This window comes from Lupinus angustifolius, chromosome LG15, assembly GCF_001865875.1.
Source record: "Lupinus angustifolius cultivar Tanjil chromosome LG15, LupAngTanjil_v1.0, whole genome shotgun sequence".
NCBI lineage: Eukaryota > Viridiplantae > Streptophyta > Magnoliopsida > Fabales > Fabaceae > Lupinus > Lupinus angustifolius.
This window is the reverse complement of record NC_032023.1, coordinates 15,413,717-15,436,940: the sequence shown is the minus strand read 5'-3', so window position 1 is coordinate 15,436,940 and position 23,224 is coordinate 15,413,717. Positions and strand designations below refer to the sequence as shown.

The following is a 23,224-nucleotide window of genomic DNA, read 5'->3' as shown; positions in this document are numbered from 1 at the left end:
ACTTAATTTTAGTAAGTGTTTCTTTCAAAAAATAAAATGTTGAACTTGTGAGATTCAATTTTATAAATGACTTCAAAATCATATCCATCCTTGCGTAATTATTAAGCAGCATTGGCTAGGAACAACTAAATAAAAGGTAAAAAATCAACAGAAGAGGAAAAATACAATAGAATTTGATGATGATTTTGACCAATTATACATATATATGAGTTCTAACTTATTATCTCAAACTATATCATGTATCAAATAGAAATATGTCATGTCAGTTAAAAAATATTAAATATCACTACTTTTTATATTTTTGTTTCAATATCATTTATCGAAAATATGATTTGAGATACTATTTGAGACAACATATATTTATTTCACATCATACATTAGGAATGGCAACGGGGCGGATCGGGGTCGGGTTTGCACATACCCAAACTCGAAATTCAAAACCCGAACCAAAACTCAACGGGGTTGAAAATAAAAATACTATACCCGAACCCGAAAAAAACCCCGAAAATGATAAAGTATTAAGGAAAATATGATATTATTTTCGTGTAATTTTCTCTCACATTTCTATTTTCTCTTGTATTATTTCGTTTCTTTTATGTTCGAAGATCCAATAGTATGTAAAGTAAAATTAGAAATTAAAAACAATTGACAAATGATAGAAATTTCAATTTTAAATTGAATTACCTTACTCTTCGGGGCGGGTTCAGGTTAAGGTCTTTATTATACGAAACCTACCGTAAAACCCGAACCTAATCACGTCAAATTTTCCTCATTAAATTCAGGTTCAGTTCGGACGGATACCAACAGGTTCCGTTTTTATTGCCATTCCTGTATTTAAGTAAGAGTAAATTGGAAATAGAGCTATCTGTCCTTCGCCTAGTATATGTTACATTCATGTGACAGTTGTTGTAACTTATAATAGTATATTTGTAAATCCAAAATATCTAATGCAACGTCATGCCTTTTGTTCATTCATTGTACTCTGTTTCTTTGTTTCCCATATTCACAATCACTCATCACTCTCTTCTCTTATCTTCTTTTCATCATCTCTTTCCTCCTAAATGGAGTCTCTGGAACTTTCTCGTGTTCTTCTTCTCACCTCATCATCGTCACTACTAACAACAAAGGCCATAAGGCAATTGGGTTTTCGTTGTTTGTTGAAAAAACCAAATAAAAATGGTAACTTGCGTCTTACCAGATCATTTTCTGGTCACACTGGAGGTGGTCCTGCACCTTCTGCTTCACAAGCAGAAGATGAACATGAAGATGATGATTTTGGGTCTATTGTTGCTTTTAACTTGGTTCCAGAGTCTGGTGTGTTCTTAACTTAATTTATCTCTTCTTTCCTTCATATATCAAGTTATCAACATTTCACTTGTGAAACTCACATGCGAACAAAAATAGGAGTTTATATTTCTTACATCATTTATTACCATATGTGTAATTTCTGAGGTAATTAATATGGTTTTGAAAAAAATCAGGTAACATTGATGAGTGATGATATGAGAGTACATTTACATCGGTGTGACACTGAATCGCAATGCTGCGGCCACGCAACGTAACCGCATCATGCCACATCAAATTCAAAAATACTTTTTACAATCCGTATTGCAATGATTGCAATGACCACAATTGCAGTAATCACAATCGCAACCGCAATTTGAAACACTAGTCAACACATATATATGCATGCATTTTAAAGTATGGGTAGGCTTCCTCTAATTTTGTTTAAGTTAAATTTCCCTAATCTATTGAGTTAGAAACTGGTATGCTTTAAGAGCTATAACAGTAATAGGAGAAATCATAAGTGTCAACTGTAGTTAATCCAAACTTCATGATAAACAAGTGTATTTCCCCTTGATATTATAATGGCAAAGAACAATCACGTGCCAAATTTTAGAAGATCTTGTGATTTTACTAGGAAAGTTAATCGAAGTTCCACGTGCAGGGAAAATAACTGAAGAAGATGCAACTAGCAATGGAGTTGAAGTACCCGAGGCTGGGGATGTAGAAGAAGAGAAAGTTCAGAATAGAGTATCCTATAACATTGTTTTTGTTACTGCTGAAGCTGCACCATATTCAAAGACCGGTGGACTTGGAGATGTTTGTGGTTCATTGCCAATAGCACTAGCAGCTCGCGGACACCGTGTCATGGTTGTCTCTCCCATGTACATAAATAGTACTCCCGGGGATGAAAAGTTTTCTGGTGCTGTTGATCTGAATCGCCGCATCCAACTATATTGCTTTGGTAGTGTTCAAGAAGTTGGCTTTTTCCATGAGTTTAGGGAAGGTGTTGATTGGGTATGCACTTCTGATTCTTTAGACATTGGCTACTGTTATGTTGTTCGGAACCATTCAATTTCTTACATCACATTTTTACTTTGAGCCTGTATTGATGATACTCATAAATACCTTATTGTTTAGGTGTTTGTGGATCACCCCTCATTCCGTAGACCAGGGAATCCATATGGGGACAAATTTGGGACTTTTGGGGATAATCAGGTACAATCTTTAATAATTGTAGCTTTGATTTCGGATTTGTATTCTGTTTTCTTTTTAGTCATGAATAATGATAAATTTCTTTTTCATTTGGTTTTACAGTTTCGGTTCACTTTACTTTCCTATGCAGCATGTGAAGCCCCATTGGTGCTTCCTTTAGGAGGGTTCACTTATGGAGATAAGTGTTTATTCCTTGTCAATGACTGGCATGCCAGCCTAGTTCCAACGTATGCATGCTTACCTTTATCCATGCTTTTAACATTTCAGTCCCCCTCCCCCTCTTTCCTTTTCAATGAAGAAGAGATACAACTTGTGTTGTTTTCCTCAAACATGTACTATACTGTTTCTGTCAAGTGCCAATTTAAGTTTTTCTTTATTCAAATATTACGAGTAAATACTTTTGCGTTGATAAAGACCATGTTTCTTCCAATGACCGCCAGAAGTCCTATAATTTTCTATTAATTTTAGAAACTTCACTTTTGATTCTTCTTTTTTTATTGAAGTTATTATTGTTAGGCTTCACTGTGACATAAAGATTTTTTCATTTGAAGTTTCATCTGATTTTTCTGAGGTGGTATTACTGTGTTACTAAGGATGAATCCTGGTACTTCAATTGTGTTGCAGACTTTTGGCAGCGAAGTATCGTCCACATGGGGTGTATAAGGATGCACGTAGTATATTAGTGATACATAATATTGCACATCAGGGTGTGGAACCTGCAATTACATACGGTAATTTGGGGCTACCTCCAGAATGGTATGGATCTCTGGAATGGGTGTTTCCTAATTGGGCAAGGATGCATGCTCTTGACAAGGGTGAAGCTGTCAATTTTCTAAAAGGTGCCATTGTAACATCGGACCGGATACTAACAGTAAGCAAGGTAATAATACTGCATATCATATATTTTGTTTCCCAATGTTTTATTGAGTCAAATATTGGGTATCCGTTCATTGCTCAACATTCTTTCTGGTCTTCAGATTCCATACTTATTTTATGATGTTCTTTAATCACATAGAACTTAAAAGCGTGGATCACTTTTTTTGTAATACCTACAGTATCATAGAAATCTTTTTGCTGTCTTGTATTTGATTCTGTAATGATATGATGCTGAAAAAGTTGCCTCTCTTTGTAGGGTTATTCCTGGGAAATAACAACTAGGGAAGGTGGATATGGTCTACACGAGCTATTAAGCAGTCGAAAAAGTGTACTCAGTGGTATGTTCTTAACATTTTTTCTTGTTGCATACACTTCCAACTCAATTCTATGAAAGGTTTATGTTATGGTTCAATAATTACCGAATTCATGATTGTGGTTTATATTCCTAGAGGACCTTCAATTCTTTGAGCAAGTTAAACCCGAGTTTGGGATTGATAGTTCTCTGTAATGAGAATAGACATCTTTGATTTATTTTATTTGTTTAAGATCAATGTTGGTATTGGACTTGACTACATTATGGTTTTCTCCCATAAAAGTTGGTTAACATGGAGGTAATAACTTATGCAACTTAACAATTGCCAATAGCACTAGCAGCTCGCGGACACCGTGTCATGGTTGTCTCTCCCATGTACATAAATAGTACTCCCGGGGATGAAAAGTTTTCTGGTGCTGTTGATCTGAATCGCCGCATCCAACTATATTGCTTTGGTAGTGTTCAAGAAGTTGGCTTTTTCCATGAGTTTAGGGAAGGTGTTGATTGGGTATGCACTTCTGATTCTTTAGACATTGGCTACTGTTATGTTGTTCGGAACCATTCAATTTCTTACATCACATTTTTACTTTGAGCCTGTATTGATGATACTCATAAATACCTTATTGTTTAGGTGTTTGTGGATCACCCCTCATTCCGTAGACCAGGGAATCCATATGGGGACAAATTTGGGACTTTTGGGGATAATCAGGTACAATCTTTAATAATTGTAGCTTTGATTTCGGATTTGTATTCTGTTTTCTTTTTAGTCATGAATAATGATAAATTTCTTTTTCATTTGGTTTTACAGTTTCGGTTCACTTTACTTTCCTATGCAGCATGTGAAGCCCCATTGGTGCTTCCTTTAGGAGGGTTCACTTATGGAGATAAGTGTTTATTCCTTGTCAATGACTGGCATGCCAGCCTAGTTCCAACGTATGCATGCTTACCTTTATCCATGCTTTTAACATTTCAGTCCCCCTCCCCCTCTTTCCTTTTCAATGAAGAAGAGATACAACTTGTGTTGTTTTCCTCAAACATGTACTATACTGTTTCTGTCAAGTGCCAATTTAAGTTTTTCTTTATTCAAATATTACGAGTAAATACTTTTGCGTTGATAAAGACCATGTTTCTTCCAATGACCGCCAGAAGTCCTATAATTTTCTATTAATTTTAGAAACTTCACTTTTGATTCTTCTTTTTTTATTGAAGTTATTATTGTTAGGCTTCACTGTGACATAAAGATTTTTTCATTTGAAGTTTCATCTGATTTTTCTGAGGTGGTATTACTGTGTTACTAAGGATGAATCCTGGTACTTCAATTGTGTTGCAGACTTTTGGCAGCGAAGTATCGTCCACATGGGGTGTATAAGGATGCACGTAGTATATTAGTGATACATAATATTGCACATCAGGGTGTGGAACCTGCAATTACATACGGTAATTTGGGGCTACCTCCAGAATGGTATGGATCTCTGGAATGGGTGTTTCCTAATTGGGCAAGGATGCATGCTCTTGACAAGGGTGAAGCTGTCAATTTTCTAAAAGGTGCCATTGTAACATCGGACCGGATACTAACAGTAAGCAAGGTAATAATACTGCATATCATATATTTTGTTTCCCAATGTTTTATTGAGTCAAATATTGGGTATCCGTTCATTGCTCAACATTCTTTCTGGTCTTCAGATTCCATACTTATTTTATGATGTTCTTTAATCACATAGAACTTAAAAGCGTGGATCACTTTTTTTGTAATACCTACAGTATCATAGAAATCTTTTTGCTGTCTTGTATTTGATTCTGTAATGATATGATGCTGAAAAAGTTGCCTCTCTTTGTAGGGTTATTCCTGGGAAATAACAACTAGGGAAGGTGGATATGGTCTACACGAGCTATTAAGCAGTCGAAAAAGTGTACTCAGTGGTATGTTCTTAACATTTTTTCTTGTTGCATACACTTCCAACTCAATTCTATGAAAGGTTTATGTTATGGTTCAATAATTACCGAATTCATGATTGTGGTTTATATTCCTAGAGGACCTTCAATTCTTTGAGCAAGTTAAACCCGAGTTTGGGATTGATAGTTCTCTGTAATGAGAATAGACATCTTTGATTTATTTTATTTGTTTAAGATCAATGTTGGTATTGGACTTGACTACATTATGGTTTTCTCCCATAAAAGTTGGTTAACATGGAGGTAATAACTTATGCAACTTAACAATATGGTGTATAACAGGTTTTTCTAGTCTTGTTACTCAGGGAACTTCTGTTTTTTTAATTAAACAATCATTGCAATATCTAAGCGTAGTTTAGACTCAATCATGAATCACATCCTGTTTGAAAGTGTTGTTCATGCTTGGTGCTTCCTGGATTTGATGGCAAACAACTAGAGTCACAAAATTGAGTTACTGCTGTGATTAGAAATCTTCTAATGAATTGAATTCATAACTGTACATCTATATGCAAGGTTTATTATTTACCTATTTTTTGAAAAATGTATAGAACCCCCCTGCAACTTTTGATTTCTGCAATTGGCATTCCTATGTTTTGGTTAATTGTTAATTGATACTTTTGTGGTCATGTGGAGTGGCTAATTTTAGAAGATTTTGATCTCCACACAAGTTTTCCTATGTAGGAATAAGATGCTTCTTTATTTATTCATTTGCTTGCTAACCCTGACTTGTGTCTCATAATCTGTTGGAATGATATTGGTTTGTATTATCAAAAGAAATCTTTTGAAGTTTCTATATGATCATTTCTAAGTCCGGAAGCTTCTTTTGTGTTTATTTTTTCTCATGACCCAGCCTAGTGGTTTCACTTGTTGTCAGTATGTAGAAAAGCAAAACAACCAACTTCGTTGTAAATTCCTTACTGAATATAGTGCTTTGAAGCTTTTGACACTTTTGTTACTGACTAGGGATCACAAATGGAATTGATGAAACTGAATGGGATCCATCAATTGATCAACATATTGCATTCAACTATTCTATCGATGACCTTTCTGGAAAGGTTGCTTTAGTGTTTCCCTTTATCACCCCTCCATTATCTCTTGAGATGAGCTTATCTTACCTCAAATTATCACACAGGTCAAATGCAAGATTTCTTTGCAGGAGGAATTGGGTCTTGCAGTGAGGCCTGAATGTCCAGTGGTAAGTTTATGCTATCTGCTTCGGTAAAGTCGTATTATTCACTATTTTCGACATTGATTATAGCTAAAACTTGTAGATTGGATTCATTGGAAGACTAGACTACCAGAAAGGTATTGACCTGATTCGCATGGCGATTCCAGAGATCATGGAGAATGATGTTCAGTTTGTAAGTAATTTTGTAAATTAGTTCTATAAACACATCCACTGTGCCAAATAATGAGATCGATGCCATTGCCCTGTCGTGATACCTATATGTAGGCCATGTTTACTCGCAGGATATAAAATTTATGTGAGAAATTGCAGAATATATAAACAATGTATCATTGGTCTTTTTTTGCAAATGCTACTTGTTGCTTTTATGAATAGTTTCATCTGACCCCTGAATTCTAATTGATACATGGAAGCATAATTTCTGGAACGTGGAAAATCTTGTCATTAGTGTCTACTTATTTCTCCTTTTTTCAGGTAATGCTTGGTTCGGGAAACCCTGCGTATGAAGACTGGATGAGAGCAACAGAGTCAGCTTATAGAGATAAATTCCGGGGTTGGGTTGGATTTAATGTTCCAATATCTCATAAGATTACTGCTGGGTAATCCAAAATTTATAAGTTCCTTAAAAAATGATTGCAGGGTCATTTAAAATTTTCGTGGCACTGTTTTGATGTTTCTGCATCAATTATGGTTCTAACTGTATTCCTGATATGATCAGCTGTGATATACTGTTAATGCCATCCGCGTTCGAGCCCTGTGGACTAAATCAGTTGTATGCAATGAGATATGGAACAATACCTGTGGTTCATGAAACTGGGGGACTAAGAGTAAGTTAAGAAAATGTAAGCAATTTGATTAGTTCAATATGATTCTTTTTTGCCTTGATGTATTTCTCTTTGTTGTTTTACAGGATACAGTTCAAAGTTTTAATCCATATGGTGAAGGAACCAATGGTGAAGGTGTCGGCACAGGGTATGTTGATCATGAGCTTTGATTATTTTTATTTGAAGAGAAGTAATTGCTGTTGTTTATTAATAAACCATACAACTTTATGGTTTTAGTGAAACAAAGATAACTATAGGGGAATAAAAATGGAACTTGTATGAATCAATTGTACAATGTACATTATCATATTTAAATATGTTAGAGATCTCCTAATCCTGATTTACAGAACTTGTAGAAATAATCAATTCTATGTTGCATGGTTACATCGAAGAAGGTGAGGTACCTGGTACTCTTGTATAATCATTTGACATGTGTTTCAAGAATGTTTCTTCTTATTCACATCATAATACTGAATATGCTCTCATCTTCACATTTCATATAATTAGATACCCAAACCTTCACATAATACTTAATATTTACGATTGCCGTACCCACTGCCACTTGTATCCACTGACTCCCTTCTAGCCTTTCTCACATAAATCAAATAACCAAGGCATCTATCAGAGAATTTCTAGCAAGGTGGAGATGATATTTCACAAGTTCCTGCTTCAAATAGAATGTCACTTTTACAAACTTATTTTCTGCTAGTATAAACTATGACTTCAATTATGAACTAAACTTTATGATTAGCCTTCTACATCTATCAATTGCTGCTATGCTTTTTCCACATGTGCCACTCAGATGTAATGCTATAAATGCCTCATGGTTTTACAAATGCAATATTAATATTATGAATATGCTTATTTGCAATTGTTTGAAGTGGTTCTGAACTTTACTAACAGGTGGACGTTTTCTCCACTTACAAAGGAGAGCATGTTAGTGGTAAGCTTGATTTACATACATGCCTGACAATTTAAATTCATTGTTTTCACGTTTCGAAAGCATTTTATGACATGATTATGCGGGTTCAGATATGTAGTCAACCCGACATAGTGGGAAAAGACTTTGTTGAATTGTTGTTGTCCTTCTTGATGCTGTTGTATGCTTCTTTCTATGTCCTTCTTGTCCTTCTTGTCCTTCTGTCTCCTTAAAGAAAAGTTTGCATTATAGGACTATAAACTTTAGTGTGTTCTTCTGACTACTACCATACATATAAATGATATTGTATGAATATTTATTAATTTTTGACAGGCTCTTAGACATGCTATTAAAACATACAAAGAACACAAGTCTTCTTGGAATGGATTGATGAAAAGAGGTATGACAAGAGATTACACATGGGTAAATGCTGCCACTCAATATGAGCAAGTTATTGAGTGGGCATTCATGGATCCACCCTATTGTTGTTGAAAACTAGATATGAAGATACATTATCATATACAGCATATAACATCAACACTATATTTTATTTCATTATCCATGCTACATAGGAGCAATTTTGTGTTCATAACAAGCTTTTCTTATCTATGTATTATTACACGTTTACACTGCTAGGTCCTCCTAGTACACTTTTTTTTTATAGTGGTTGGAGTTCCATATTGTTTATAACTATCCATTATCTATTGTTTATATTTAATCATTTGACTTTAAATATAAGTAATATAAATGAATGATGTATGATGTACTAATTATGTATAAATTTTGAGAAAAAATGTATAGTTTATTTATACTCGACCTTCAAAATAGCAACAATGATAACAGTCCATAATAAAATTAGGCATGAAACAAAACTAGAAAGTAAGATGCTATTAGTTAAAAAATTGATCCCTAACCTCGCCCAGATTAATTGTTTAGAGAAATAACCACTAACCTCGTCCAGATTAATGGATTAGTTCTCAATCCAAGTACTCATAACTCAATCTGATCAATTATTTCCCTATTTAATTGCTATTCTCAGAGTTCAGAATATTAGTAATTACTTGTTTATCAATGATATGTTATCCTCATTTTATTGAGGAACAAAAACAATAGTGAAATAAAGTTGATAAATGAATTGAGAAAATATAATATGGAAAATAATAACAATTTTATTAAAAACAAAAAAGATAAATAATTTCCTTGTTTCGGACAAAATAGCTTAGGGAACATTTATCAAGGAAGAAGGGGATAAAAGGTAAACTGATACTTGGGTTAAACCAAACAATAAAAAAATGATGCACTGTTATCGAGCGAAGGATTCTTAAACCATGTGCCATTTATTTTTGCACCCTGTGAGAATGTGAATGTATATCGATTACTAGTCACGACGCATCAAATAGTGGACAATCAGTGTGAGGTTGAAGAAGAAAAATTGACTGTAACATGTCTTATAAAATAATACATTGGTTCAGCAAAAAAATAATACATTTTTATTAATAATTTGACTTACAAATAATATTTATCACTTTCTTTTTATTGTATAGGAAAGTTTTGTAGTTATTGAATAAATTAATTTGACAAAAAATAAGTCATAAATTATGTTTAGTTAGAGAAACTTTTTAATAAAAAAATCTAACTTATAAACCTCAGCCCAACAAATTAGTTGGAGTGGTTTATGAATAATAAATTAAGGGCTTATTGGGATGAGCTTTTCGGCGCTGAATTTCAGTCATTTTTTGTACAATGAAGAGTTCGATGATAGTTTTTTTATACAGCCATACTTTTTTTTTGAAAGACACTTCAGAAAATAAAATAAGTGAAATGCTTACAAATGTCCAAGACATTCTAAAGAAAATTGGAAACTAATACTATGTTAAAACATATCGTATTTAATATTTGAGAAGAAAATTCTAAAATGTAAGAATTTTATAACTTTGAGTTCATCGTACATAAATAAATAATAAATATTATACCGTGTATAATTGTTAATTAAACTTTAAATGTGTGTAATTTTGTGTCTGATGCCTCTGCTATTGATGATCTCGATTCCCAAAAATGGTAGCACTAAATCAAAAACATGAAATAAGAAATCCACATTATGAGGATAGGAACAAGAAGGACAAGATGGTCATTTAGAAACAACATTAACAATGACATTTCATGCTCCACATTCAATCACAATTATCATTCCATTCCAATTCACATTCACTCCATTTTCCCTTCCCTCTCATTTCTTTCCACCCCATTTCTATTCAAATCAATTCCTCCCCAAGATCCCTTCAATTTTCCACAGTTTCAACAATAACAACAACAATAATAACAATCATTCATTCATTGATTGATTATTGATTCATTTCAATTCCACCCCTTTTCCCTTTTTCCCTTTTCCAATGATTTCAAATCCAGAGTTAATTCACTATGCATGCATTGCAAAACAAACCACAATCCTTGCTCAACACAACACAACCAATGACCCAAAAATCGAATCTTTAGCATCACAATGCATCGAGCAAACCCCACCCAATCACTCTCTCTTCTCTCACACCCACAACAACCGCACCTTCACCTTCCTCATCGATTACCCTTTCACTTTCTTCGCCATCTTCAACAACCTCACCCTCAAATCCGAAACCCTAGCTTTCCTCAACGCCGTCAAAACCGCCTCCCGCACCGCCCTCGATCGCCAGATCCAAGCTTCCGGCGATCTCCACCCCATGTGTTTCCAGCTCCAATTCGATTCGATTATCAAAGAAACCCTCAATTTCGGATCAGAATTGACGGGGAATTCGTCGAATTCGATTGTGATCGACCGCGATTGTGGAAACCCTAGAGGGAAGCGTCCCTCGACGGTGCCGCTGCTGGGGAAGCCGCTGGAGGGGTTGAAGAAGAAGAAGAGGGTGGTGGGTTCTGATTTGGAGGGTAAAGATGGTAACTTGGAGAACAAGGTAGAGGTTTCGGATTCTGAGGTCAATGTTTGTAATAGGGATTTGAAGGGAATGGTTAATGATCATCGCCAAAAAGCGAAGCATATTTGGAAAAAGCATGTTTGGGTTGTGTTGCTACTTGATTTGTTTGTCTGTGCTGTTTTGTTTGTGATTTGGTTATGGGTTTGCAGTGGATTCAAGTGCATGGCTTATTGAAATCAAGATTCAAAACATGGAACCTTTTTGTTGTTGTTTTTGTCCCTTGATTATTGAGGGATTTTAAGATTGTTCTTTTTTCATCCATAGTTGACAACCATGAAAAATGCAGAGCATAGTTACCAGGGTCACGATTTTTTATTACAAGACTTTCTTTAAGACGAATGTTTCGAATATTCGGCTAATGAGCAAACCTAGTAACTGTTATTCCATGGTTAAGGGCTGTGCATACATGTATCTTCTATGTAAACGGGGGAAGAATCTGTATGTATATGTAGTTTGGGGTTTGGGTTTTGCTTCTTCAGGTCTATTTTTGATTTCCAATGGAAATTTCCCTCCTTTTCTTGATGGGAATTGGCATATGAAGAAGATCTTGTTAAGTTGTTGCTTTACAATTTTCATTCTCAATGACATGACACAATTGTTTAACATTTGCTCAATTCTGCAAAATTACAGATTCCAGATATTGGCTATAATATATCATCTTTTTCCAATTTGTATTTGTTTTTATTTCGATTGCATAGTGATTGTATCAACAATGGTGCTTGTTCTTCTGTTTCTGTTCTCAAGTGATGGTATTTAAATTGAATGTGTTAAGATGTGTGGTGATTGTATCAACTTTGGGAATCAATCTTTGCCAATTGGAATCTAAATCTTATATACCAAAAGTTTTCTATGCCTCTATACCAACTCAATGATATTTTGCTAAATAACTAAATATGATTATTAATGAGAAATTAAAGATGTTATTTATTATTAGGCAAAATTCTATTATGTTGGGATTGAAGCGATTTGGATTGTATGCATTGTTACAAGGAGAACTTCTCTGCATCGTATGTGCTGAAAAGATGTATCATCTTTGCAATTGCATTTGAAAAGATGTGTTAGCTGGTACTACAAAGTGCTGTGATTTCTAAAAAGGTTGCTAATTAGTAAACTTTGTTATAGTAGTGTTTATTGTTCGAGTTAATATACTAGTTTGGATGCAAAACGGATTGTGTTGTTATATTTTGATTATAAATAAACTTTGAAATTGTAATGTGAGATTATAAATTGAAAAAAATTAAATCAATCCATCAGATGTGAATATGTTTTTTACTTCTTTTTCTTAGTTATAATCTCCCATACAATACAAGTTTATTAAAAGGCTTATATTATATACCAAAAATAATCAATTGAAATCCCATGCACAAAAGAATACTTGACTTTCTTGCCAAATAAGCCACTACATCAAAATCTGATTTAGAAACTTTAAATTAAAAGTCAAATGGTTACTAGTTGGCTCTTGCCACCTCTTTAGATACGAAAATTGCTTAACTTTAAAACTATCAAGGTATATATATTTTTCTTAGAAATTACATATGTTAAGTTTATAATATATTAAATACATAATATTTTATTACTAAAAAAAATATCTAGCTAGTTATCGTGTCTGTGCGGTGGAGCATAAGAAATGGCAAATATTGTGGTTTGGTGTGCTGGCATATTGAAGTGGCCAACTATGAAGTACCCTTTTATACAATTTTTTATGTTGGCCCTTCCTCGACAAAACAAGTTCAGATGCAAGAGGCCATCACATGATAAAAAGATGAGATCAATTCTTATATTAGATATCAAACCGAACAAAAAGTATTTTATTGATTGAATAGAATGAATTTGAATAAATTGATCATAAATAAATTAATCAACATATCATATAGAAAATACAATATGTTTATATCAAACTCCTAACTAACTAAATATTTTTACAATGATATTAATCATGATCAAAAATTAATTTATAATAATGGTTTGTTATGTAAAAGTTAAATGAGTTTAAACTAATTACTAGTCTAATACAACATTAATTCAAAATATCAAAATATATTTCAAAATTCCCTCAAGTTGAAGAATGAATGTTGATAGCTCCTAACTTAAAGAAAAGATAATTGAATGAAGAAGGCTCCAAAACCTTTTGTTAGAAGTTTCGCAACTTAAAATTCTAGTTAATATTTCTAGCAATTGAAGGGAATACAAGACTAAATTTATTACAACTCAAGTTGAGTTTTTTTATATTCTCAGAAGAACTACATTAATTGTTAGGAGACATCATCTTGAAGACACCTTTTATAAAGAGATGTATGTATTCTTTCTTGCTGAGGTAGATGCTAAGCACATTTTGATAAGACCATATTTATTAGCACCTTGGTTTGATGGGCTCAACTAATTAATAGGATTGGAGAAGCTTGTGTATGTGTTTTTAGATGAAAATCAAGAATAAGGCATGTCATTATTTGGATCAACACCTTACCAATTCACTTATTAAAGGTCTTGCTTTTGGGTCATGGCTAAGGCATTGAGTAGTCAAGTTAAAAGTTTTGAAAACGCTCCTTGATGTTAATTCACCTTTAGTTTTAAGATCATCATATGGGTTAACCTTGGTCTATATCTAAAATGTAGTCACAACATGTTAATATTTATAGCAGAAAAACCCTGAAGTTAGAACGAGTCTTGTACAATGTACATCATGTTATTCTTTTTTCTTTGTATTCCAGAATTTCTTAGAACATGTAGCTTGTTATAGGACACCTTAGCCTGTTACAAACTTATACATGTAACAATCTATAAGTATTTAACAAGATACATGTTTTAAAAATACTTCATTATAAAGAGGGTTAATATGATGGGTCTTATTAAATGACACATTATAGCTTTGGGATTGTTTTACTAGAAATGTTGAAGGTGAGTTCTGAATGAGAGATGCTTTCAAGGCTTTTAGATTGGATTCGCAATGTCTTAGCCTTGGCCCAAAAACAAGAACTCTTATTCATGAAGTGGTTTAAATGCTGGCTCATATCAGTCACATATCTTATTCCTTATCCTCACCTCACACAATGCTCCAAATCCCTTCCAACCTCATTTCAGCAGTTAAGATCCTCTACAGTACTTAAAATTAAAATGTAAATATATCATAAATAACTCAAAAAATAACATAATATAATTCTTTTATCTTTAAAATATAATGAGATGCTCTAAATACAAATAAAATAACAAGTCTGTATGGTTAAATAATATAAAAATGTTACTTTCTGTTTTTATAATTTTTTTTAAATAGACAACAACTTTTAATTGGATTGGGATACCATAAAACATAAAAAAGTGGGACATATGATTCTCATTCCAACTTGAAGTCATAGTATACCAATTCTCTGATGATAGTTTACAAAGGCCTTTAACATCTTCTCACATGGTGAAAAGGGAGCACATGCCATTATATTTTTTATTCTTGTAATTTTTGTGAGTGAGGACAACAAAAGACAATGTAATGATAAAATGGATTGATTACTATCTCAATTCTTCTTTAGCCCTCCTTTTTAACAAATTTATTTATCTAATATTAATGATTGTTTTTACAATTTTACTCTTAAGTCTTAACTGATTAATAAGAAAGATAATAACTGAAAATGATTGATTATAATTATTGCAAAGAAATTACATAAATTTAATACAAATATACACACTAAATTTATTTCTTAATTTGTATTATTACACTAATTAAAAACAATAGTATTATTCATTTTGCTTTGGGGGTAGCAATTGAGTAAAACTTGAATGATCATAAAACTAACACTACTGTGCACACCAAGAACCCTTGATAGCATATTAAAATTGAAGTTATTAACAAAATTAAAAAAACTGAAAAACATACTAATTTAAAGGATTTTCTTAGAATAAATTGATAAAAAATATTCATACTTTAAGAATTAATTGTGCAACACAATGTAATGAAATCCGAGCCGGATATCAAACCGGAATAGGTCTCATATTAAGTTTAACCGGTTTATATGATTAATCCGTTTGGTCGGACCGAGTGATTTTATATATAATTTTATCATTTTTATCTATAAATATCAGTGTTATTAATACTGTACAATTTAGGGTACTGATATAGTGGTTCAACCGATAGTTCACTAATTAATCCACCTACCGGCGAAATGAGATATACATATATAATATATTACCATTAATGTTGAAAAATAAATAAATAAACTAATATATTTTTTTATTTTCATTAAAAATTAATTTAAAATAAAATCTGGCTGGTATGACCGATACAGTTCAATTGAAAATTGGCCGGTATGACCGGTTTTGCCAATTTTAACCGGTATGATTGCATGACCGTGTAATTGTTGTACCGTATCGATATTGGGATCGGTTCATTGGCCGATATGAAACCGTTTTAACAACACTGATAAATATATAGTTATATATAAATATAAATTTTATATAATTAATAATTATGTATATTGAAATAATATCTCTCCATTTTTTTTTGAACTGAAGTAAAACAAAATATTAGAGTAATGGTCTATTTTCTAAAATTTTAAGTGAATCGTCCGATTCACTTCCCTGGTTATTCCGGTTCAACCGGGTTTAACACAATCGGACCATAATTTCTCCGGTTTAAAGTGATCCAACCTCTCATTCATTAAGATTACAAACCAGAGTCGTTCTCAAGTCCGGTCAGCAGTCAAACCGGTCGGACCGCTTGGTCCATTATCACAACACGAGTGCAACATTTTAAGAATTAATAAACTTATTTTCCTAATATATTTTTAATATGTTGGGAAGGGACAAAGAATCTCCATTAATGAAAAGACAAATACATGCTTTTGAACTTGTTTGTAATTACAAAAATGTAATTTTATTATAATTAAAAGAGTAGATATGTTATTAAAAGTTGTATTTTCTTTTGATTTTTGAAGTATTTGCCTATTATCCATTAATGTAAAGGATCTAACTCGTTGTGAAGTCGTTATTTGTGGTGTATAAATAGAAGAAGATTCTCTCCATTAATGAAAAGACAAATATATGTATTTTTCTTTGTTTTTAATGATAATAGTTTTATTTCATTATAATTAGAGGGGTAAATATAATATTAGAGATTTTATTTTTCTTTTTTTTTTGATGTAATTGTCTCTCTCATACAATCCTATTACAAATATAAGGTGATGTGTTTGTCCTCATACAAGTTTTACTATCAGCAACACTGAATGTCCCATTTCTTCTCCTTCCTAAAGATTTCATCTAGTTGTTTCATAGAATCATAGTCATAGATATTCCCAAACCCGTCGCAAAAAAGTTTCCATTTTTCACCGTCGCAAAAACACCGATGGGTGAATTCAAAATAGAGGAAATGCCATTGCCTGCGCTTTTTGATCAAGCACGTAATATCCACTTTACAGCAACTGAGTCTGGAGCTGACCAGGTACGTTAATCTTATCAACATATTGAATTCATTGTTGTTGTTGTTGATGATGTTTGATTGTGTTGGATTTTTGGGTAGGTGTGATTTGTTCAGGAAGTATTGAAGAAAGGGTGTGAGGCTCTGCATAGGTGTGAGGACATGGTGAACAATCTGGGTTTGTTCTCTTCAAATGAGACCAAAGAAGATATCAGTACCACCAATCTCAAGTATTTCTGGTACTTGTTCTTCCGACCAAGGCTGGTAATGAATCGAACCAACTCGGTATTTGTTCGAAACTCGATTCGTTATTTAGTCGATAAACTTGGTTCATGAACCAAATGAGTTAAACTTGAGCTGAAAATTAAGCTACTTAAATAAATGAGTCAAACTTGAGTTGAATATAGTTCGACTCGTTTGGTTCATGAACCATTCGAATTGAACCGAACAATTCGCGAACTTTAACCGAGCCGAACTCGAGCTAAAATAATAACTCGTATCGAACTTGAGTCGAGTTTCGAGCCGAGTCAATCCTTATCGAGCTGAGCTCTGTTTTGACTTGATTCGGCTCGTTTCCAGCCCCACTTCCAACACTACATTTTTGTAAATTTTGTTTCTCCTTGTCAGTTTGGTTTTCATGAAATAGATTTTTTATGGGGTTTTTGATTGATTGGTAAATTATATGGGGTTTTGTTTTTCTTGTTTGATACTCCTTCATTTTGTATTAGTTGATTTAATACAGTTACACACCAAAGGTTTTACTGGATGCCCAAAGTTGAGGTTTCGATTTTTGGGAGTGATACTTGTTGGGAGAGGTAGCCACAAATCCCGAAAGAGATTAGTTGCTCACCCTACCTTGTAATACAAAAAAATGCAATTACACATCCAAGAATGGCATAACAAATTTGGCTGTTTTTGGAAGAGTTGCTTCTCCTATCTCTTACAGTTATTATTTTTACTATTTATATTTTCCCTTGTAATGTAACCCTTAATATATTCGTGCCAAAAATTTGTAAGTATTTTGATTTTAACAAAAATAAGATTAGTAACCTACATTTAATCAGAAGGTTCTTAGTTTATGATAGAGACCTAATAGCAATCTACCAAGGACACTAATATTACTCTACTCCTAAAAAGGGATGAACTAAGGAAGATAAAATAAAGACTAAATTCTTCATATTTCATTGATTGGTTGTAATGGATGAATGATATACTATTTTAAGGAGAATAAAGAAAGTTTCTCAGGGGACCAAGTTTTTCATGGGTTGTAAACCCAATTAGGGAATGAACAGGGTCATATGTAAGTAAAAGAAAGAGGTAGTACCTGAAACTTATTTTGCCTTGTACAAGAAGGAACATCATAGTAGTCAATCCCGGAAAGTGAGGCGGATTGGCCAACTCAAAAAAAGTTATAGCTGTATGGTGGATCGCGGAGTAGTCAATCCTGAACATCATAGTAGTCAGTAACATTGAAAATGCACAATAAAAATGAGGAAAAACATGGTATGGCAACCATGATCATAGAATCGCTTTAAAGTTATAACCACTCCATATTAACAGTCTGTTTTCCACATCCAAACAATATAGAAATACATTCCAATCCACTAACACCATTACAATCCACCCTGCTCAAATTATCCAAGCATAGGTTTAAGAATTCTGTTTGAGAATAAGCACATGTTCATTATGAGAATCTGTTATCAACAAATTTGATTTGGAGGGAAATGATTATGTCAATCCTTATCGAGCTGAGCTCTGTTTTGACTTGATTCGGCTCGTTTCCAGCCCCACTTCCAACACTACATTTTTGTAAATTTTGTTTCTCCTTGTCAGTTTGGTTTTCATGAAATAGATTTTTTATGGGGTTTTTGATTGATTGGTAAATTATATGGGGTTTTGTTTTTCTTGTTTGATACTCCTTCATTTTGTATTAGTTGATTTAATACAGTTACACACCAAAGGTTTTACTGGATGCCCAAAGTTGAGGTTTCGATTTTTGGGAGTGATACTTGTTGGGAGAGGTAGCCACAAATCCCGAAAGAGATTAGTTGCTCACCCTACCTTGTAATACAAAAAAATGCAATTACACATCCAAGAATGGCATAACAAATTTGGCTGTTTTTGGAAGAGTTGCTTCTCCTATCTCTTACAGTTATTATTTTTACTATTTATATTTTCCCTTGTAATGTAACCCTTAATATATTCGTGCCAAAAATTTGTAAGTATTTTGATTTTAACAAAAATAAGATTAGTAACCTACATTTAATCAGAAGGTTCTTAGTTTATGATAGAGACCTAATAGCAATCTACCAAGGACACTAATATTACTCTACTCCTAAAAAGGGATGAACTAAGGAAGATAAAATAAAGACTAAATTCTTCATATTTCATTGATTGGTTGTAATGGATGAATGATATACTATTTTAAGGAGAATAAAGAAAGTTTCTCAGGGGACCAAGTTTTTCATGGGTTGTAAACCCAATTAGGGAATGAACAGGGTCATATGTAAGTAAAAGAAAGAGGTAGTACCTGAAACTTATTTTGCCTTGTACAAGAAGGAACATCATAGTAGTCAATCCCGGAAAGTGAGGCGGATTGGCCAACTCAAAAAAAGTTATAGCTGTATGGTGGATCGCGGAGTAGTCAATCCTGAACATCATAGTAGTCAGTAACATTGAAAATGCACAATAAAAATGAGGAAAAACATGGTATGGCAACCATGATCATAGAATCGCTTTAAAGTTATAACCACTCCATATTAACAGTCTGTTTTCCACATCCAAACAATATAGAAATACATTCCAATCCACTAACACCATTACAATCCACCCTGCTCAAATTATCCAAGCATAGGTTTAAGAATTCTGTTTGAGAATAAGCACATGTTCATTATGAGAATCTGTTATCAACAAATTTGATTTGGAGGGAAATGATTATCAGTAAATTCTTTCATTCCCGTGATTGAAACTAACTTTTCTTGTACTTCAATTTACTGATACTTATTTAATTTTCAAGGTTGATAAAGGAAGGTAATATGACACCAAAAACTGAGAATCACGTTTTAGTTCTATTTAAGTTTTGTAAGTAATGTAATGCGTTTTAGAAAAATGGTTGTTTACCACTGTTTCTTCCTTAAGGAACCTACAGCAGCTAGTAGTGTAAAACCAGTTTTTAGAAGAAATCCTATCACCAATGCATTTTGGACCCTATCATCAACTTTTTTTTAAGTACTGGTTGTTGAAGATAACTGAGGAATTAAGATCGATATTCGATAGCTTTTACTATTTTATTAATTATTTATTTTCATATGATAATTCCCTCAGGTGCCATTTTATCTTGCTGAGTTGACTGAAAAAATAGCACAGGATGACAGGATACCGATTCTAAAGGCTTCCCTGGCAAAACTAAAAGTTAGAGCTGATCCATAAAGGAACTCCCCCTTCCACTACAACAAAAACAAAAAGAACAAAGCAAAACCCAATTTAATGTAATACTCACTTTCATCTATGCCCTTTAATCAAAGCTTACTAAAAAAAGCTTTTTTGTAGGAATTTGTCTCATTTTGTGAGGCAATGGAGCTGATCCCAAAAGAGGAGTTAGAATCTTATATGCAAGGAGCATTACAATCTGTTGCTGATCAGAGGGCCAGAAAGGTTTTCCTTTAGTTTTTTTCAAGAAATTGATATGACATGATTTTCGCACTTTAAATAGAATTTTAACCCCTTTTCCTTCATTGCCTCGGTAATAGAAATTGGACATGCAAATTTGAATGAGTAGCATTATAATGGTCATGATTGACTTACAGAATAACGATTTGTAAGTGGTTGTACAGATTGCTAGATTTAAACGTTGGAGAGCTGCAGAGTCAAAGTTGTTGGAAATAAAAGAGCGAAAGGAACGATGTGGGCGTTCTACTAAAGCAGCTGCCCTGTCCAGTCCTGTTGAGGCAGGGAGGAAGAAGTATTGGATGATGATGGGGAAGAAGAAAGAGAGGTTTGCCTTAATCTGCTACCTACTTATTTTATTGCAAGGCTGCTATTATTCTATTACCCTTGCTTTGTTTTGTCAGCTTATGGCATATGCTTAAAAGGGATGCTCAGTACACGAGGCTCTCATCTAATGAGGTCTGGAGAGGGCATTATGCAGACTTACCCCCTGCAAGCAGAGAGAATGTTCCCAAGATTTGAACCAGTAACCTCTCGGTCATTAAACAACAACCTTACCGCAACCTTATGGCATATAACTATATCCTCAAAGTTCTTGCCTGTTTGATTTAACTAACATTAGATAGGCTTAAATTCAACTTACTTATGCTCTTACCTTTAAGCATTGGTATTCAGTACTAAGGAGTCACTAGAGATATTAACATAATGGTATAAGCCCTTAAATATTGGTCTGTGAGAACTTTAGGGACCTGTGGTGGAACTACATATTTTTTGACTAACTTCTGATTTATGAAATCGGTTCTGGCTACTTCAAATCAACTAAGGCCTTCATTTAAAAGGTGGTTATTTCACCAGTTTTATATATATAATGCATGATTTACATTAAGTATGAATAATATCTGCTCATTTTACTATATTGATTTATTTATCTTAGTTTTTTATTTTTACAGGCATGGAATACTACAATATCTTTGGCAATCTGTAAGGTTGGCTTCATACTCATATAACTGTTTTACTGATTGAAAGTTTGAAACTTCTATTTCCACTGTTTCATGTTTGTTTTGCCATGATCAGGCATTGGATATGGTGGAATTATTGAAGAAAGAGAAAGAGATGCTTTCTGCTGTAAAGGGTAGACAGTCCAAGGTAGTAAGTTGTTTAGGTGTGCGCTACTTCACAAGCACATTTATACCATGTTGGCTATCACTGGCTCACCGCAATTTCATCTTGAGATTATTATTATTGCACCGGAAATCTTCATTGCTTTATAGAATGTTGTTGGGTTAAATTTTAAAACTTACAGAACTGTTATAAAGTAGCTGAAACTAATACCTTCTGATGATATCATAGCATGTTTCACAAGCTAATTCTGGAATTTTAGGCTTTGTATTATCCATAATTTAATCTATTAGGCACGTTCTGTTTCAAAGAGAAATGTGAAATTGTAATTTTTGGCAGGCTCATAATTGGTTTTATTTACTGTTTCTTGTGGTTTATACGTGCTTTAGGATGGGGATAAGGAGTTCTCCAAGGAGGTTCTTGATGACTGCGCCAAGAAAGCTGAAGCTTGGCATCATGCTGCTGCAGTTCATGCACGGTACACTAAACCAACACCACCAATTACATGTGCCACTTTTGCTCAAGATGTTCTAGAAGGAAGAACAAACGCTTCACAGGCACATGATCACAAACACCAACCACTGATATTTGGACCTGCTAGCCTTGTGAATGGAAGTTTAACAACTGAGAGGGAAAGAATGCAAGCTCAGGTCTTCCAACCTGGTCACAGGTACATTCTTATGTCCTACCAATAAAATACACATTTTCCTGCCTAATGGATTGCCCGAGAATAGAGACAAAAAAATGTTTAAAACAGACAAGCCTGAAAGTCGATGAAGTTTCATTTTCTTGCAGTTTGTTCTATTGTATATGAAGATAAAAATAACACCATGATGCCTACCTATGATTGTATTCAATATATGCCGGAGAAGTGGTTGGGTAGAGTTTTGAGTGTAGAAAAAGGGGGCGTTTGGAAGATCTCATGGAGAGCTTATTCTAGAATAGCTTATTTTCTTAAGCTTATGAGAATTACTTAGACCTTCCATAGCTTATGTAAATAAGCTCTTTTTAGCTTATTTTAAAAAACCCCATCACTTAATCAAACAATTTACACCAACATGCGCAAATACTGTGGGAAACAGTTTATAGGCTCAGCAATGGCCTTTTATTTACACCATGGTTAGTCTAATTACATTTTTCGAGATGGTAAGTTGTGTTAAATATTTTGTGGAAGGATGCCAACCATGAGTATTGAGGAAGCTGGGCTTAAAGAAATGGAGATAATGAACAAATGGCAAGAGAGAAATGCCAGACTCGTGGAAGAAGCCAATTCATCTTGGCACAATGATAGGAAGTTACGGCTGGGCGAAGACGATGAAGATGAAGATGAAGATGAAGATGAAGATGAAGATGAAGATGAAGATGAAGATGAAGATGAAGATGAAGATGAAGATGAAGATGAAGATGAAGATGAAGATGAAGATGAAGATGAAGATGAAGATGAAGATGAAGATGAAGATGAAGATGAAGATGAAGATGAAGATGAAGATGAAGATGAAGATGAAGAT

The 23,224-nt window shown here is 33.5% G+C and overlaps 2 protein-coding genes and 1 pseudogene across 3 annotated transcripts; all 3 read left to right on the top strand.

Moving 5' to 3' along the window:
• On the top strand, window positions 954–9,094 carry LOC109328141 (soluble starch synthase 1, chloroplastic/amyloplastic-like). 2 transcript variants are annotated; one of them, XM_019561446.1, is made up of 15 exons: window positions 955–1,314; window positions 1,949–2,154; window positions 4,050–4,196; window positions 4,320–4,397; window positions 4,497–4,621; window positions 5,019–5,274; window positions 5,527–5,608; window positions 6,602–6,693; window positions 6,771–6,833; window positions 6,910–6,999; window positions 7,299–7,423; window positions 7,543–7,651; window positions 7,735–7,796; window positions 8,552–8,591; window positions 8,901–9,094. In XM_019561446.1, the coding sequence occupies exons 1-15, from the start codon at window positions 1,062–1,064 to the stop codon at window positions 9,057–9,059; spliced, it is 1,887 nt and encodes a 628-aa protein (XP_019416991.1). In that variant the 5' UTR covers window positions 955–1,061; the 3' UTR covers window positions 9,060–9,094. The 2 variants fall into 2 exon arrangements, with proteins under 2 accessions (XP_019416992.1, XP_019416991.1); XM_019561447.1 differs by lacking the exons at window positions 4,050–4,196; window positions 4,320–4,397; window positions 4,497–4,621; window positions 5,019–5,274; window positions 5,527–5,608 and adding exons at window positions 2,425–2,502; window positions 2,602–2,726; window positions 3,124–3,379; window positions 3,632–3,713 and having other exon boundaries at window positions 954–1,314; window positions 1,949–2,301.
• Window positions 10,750–12,262, top strand: LOC109328143 (phytolongin Phyl2.2). Its single transcript, XM_019561451.1, has one exon. It carries the CDS (start codon window positions 10,958–10,960, stop codon window positions 11,705–11,707), a length of 750 nt encoding a protein of 249 aa, XP_019416996.1. The 5' UTR covers window positions 10,750–10,957; the 3' UTR covers window positions 11,708–12,262.
• The window catches only part of LOC109327582, a 7,139-nt pseudogene continuing 711 nt past the window's right edge, over window positions 16,797–23,224 (top strand).

Excerpts from the sequence above, each read along its gene's own strand:
- LOC109328141 (XM_019561447.1), top strand. The coding sequence starts at position 1,062 with ATGGAGTCTCTGGAACTTTCTCGTGTTCTTCTTCTCACCTCATCATCG. Across the intron at positions 2,727-3,123 it reads CATGCCAGCCTAGTTCCAAC|ACTTTTGGCAGCGAAGTATC; the intron begins GTATGCATGCTT and ends ATTGTGTTGCAG. Across the intron at positions 7,797-8,551 it reads GGTGAAGGTGTCGGCACAGG|GTGGACGTTTTCTCCACTTA; the intron begins GTATGTTGATCA and ends CTTTACTAACAG.
- LOC109328143 (XM_019561451.1), top strand. The coding sequence starts at position 10,958 with ATGATTTCAAATCCAGAGTTAATTCACTATGCATGCATTGCAAAACAA.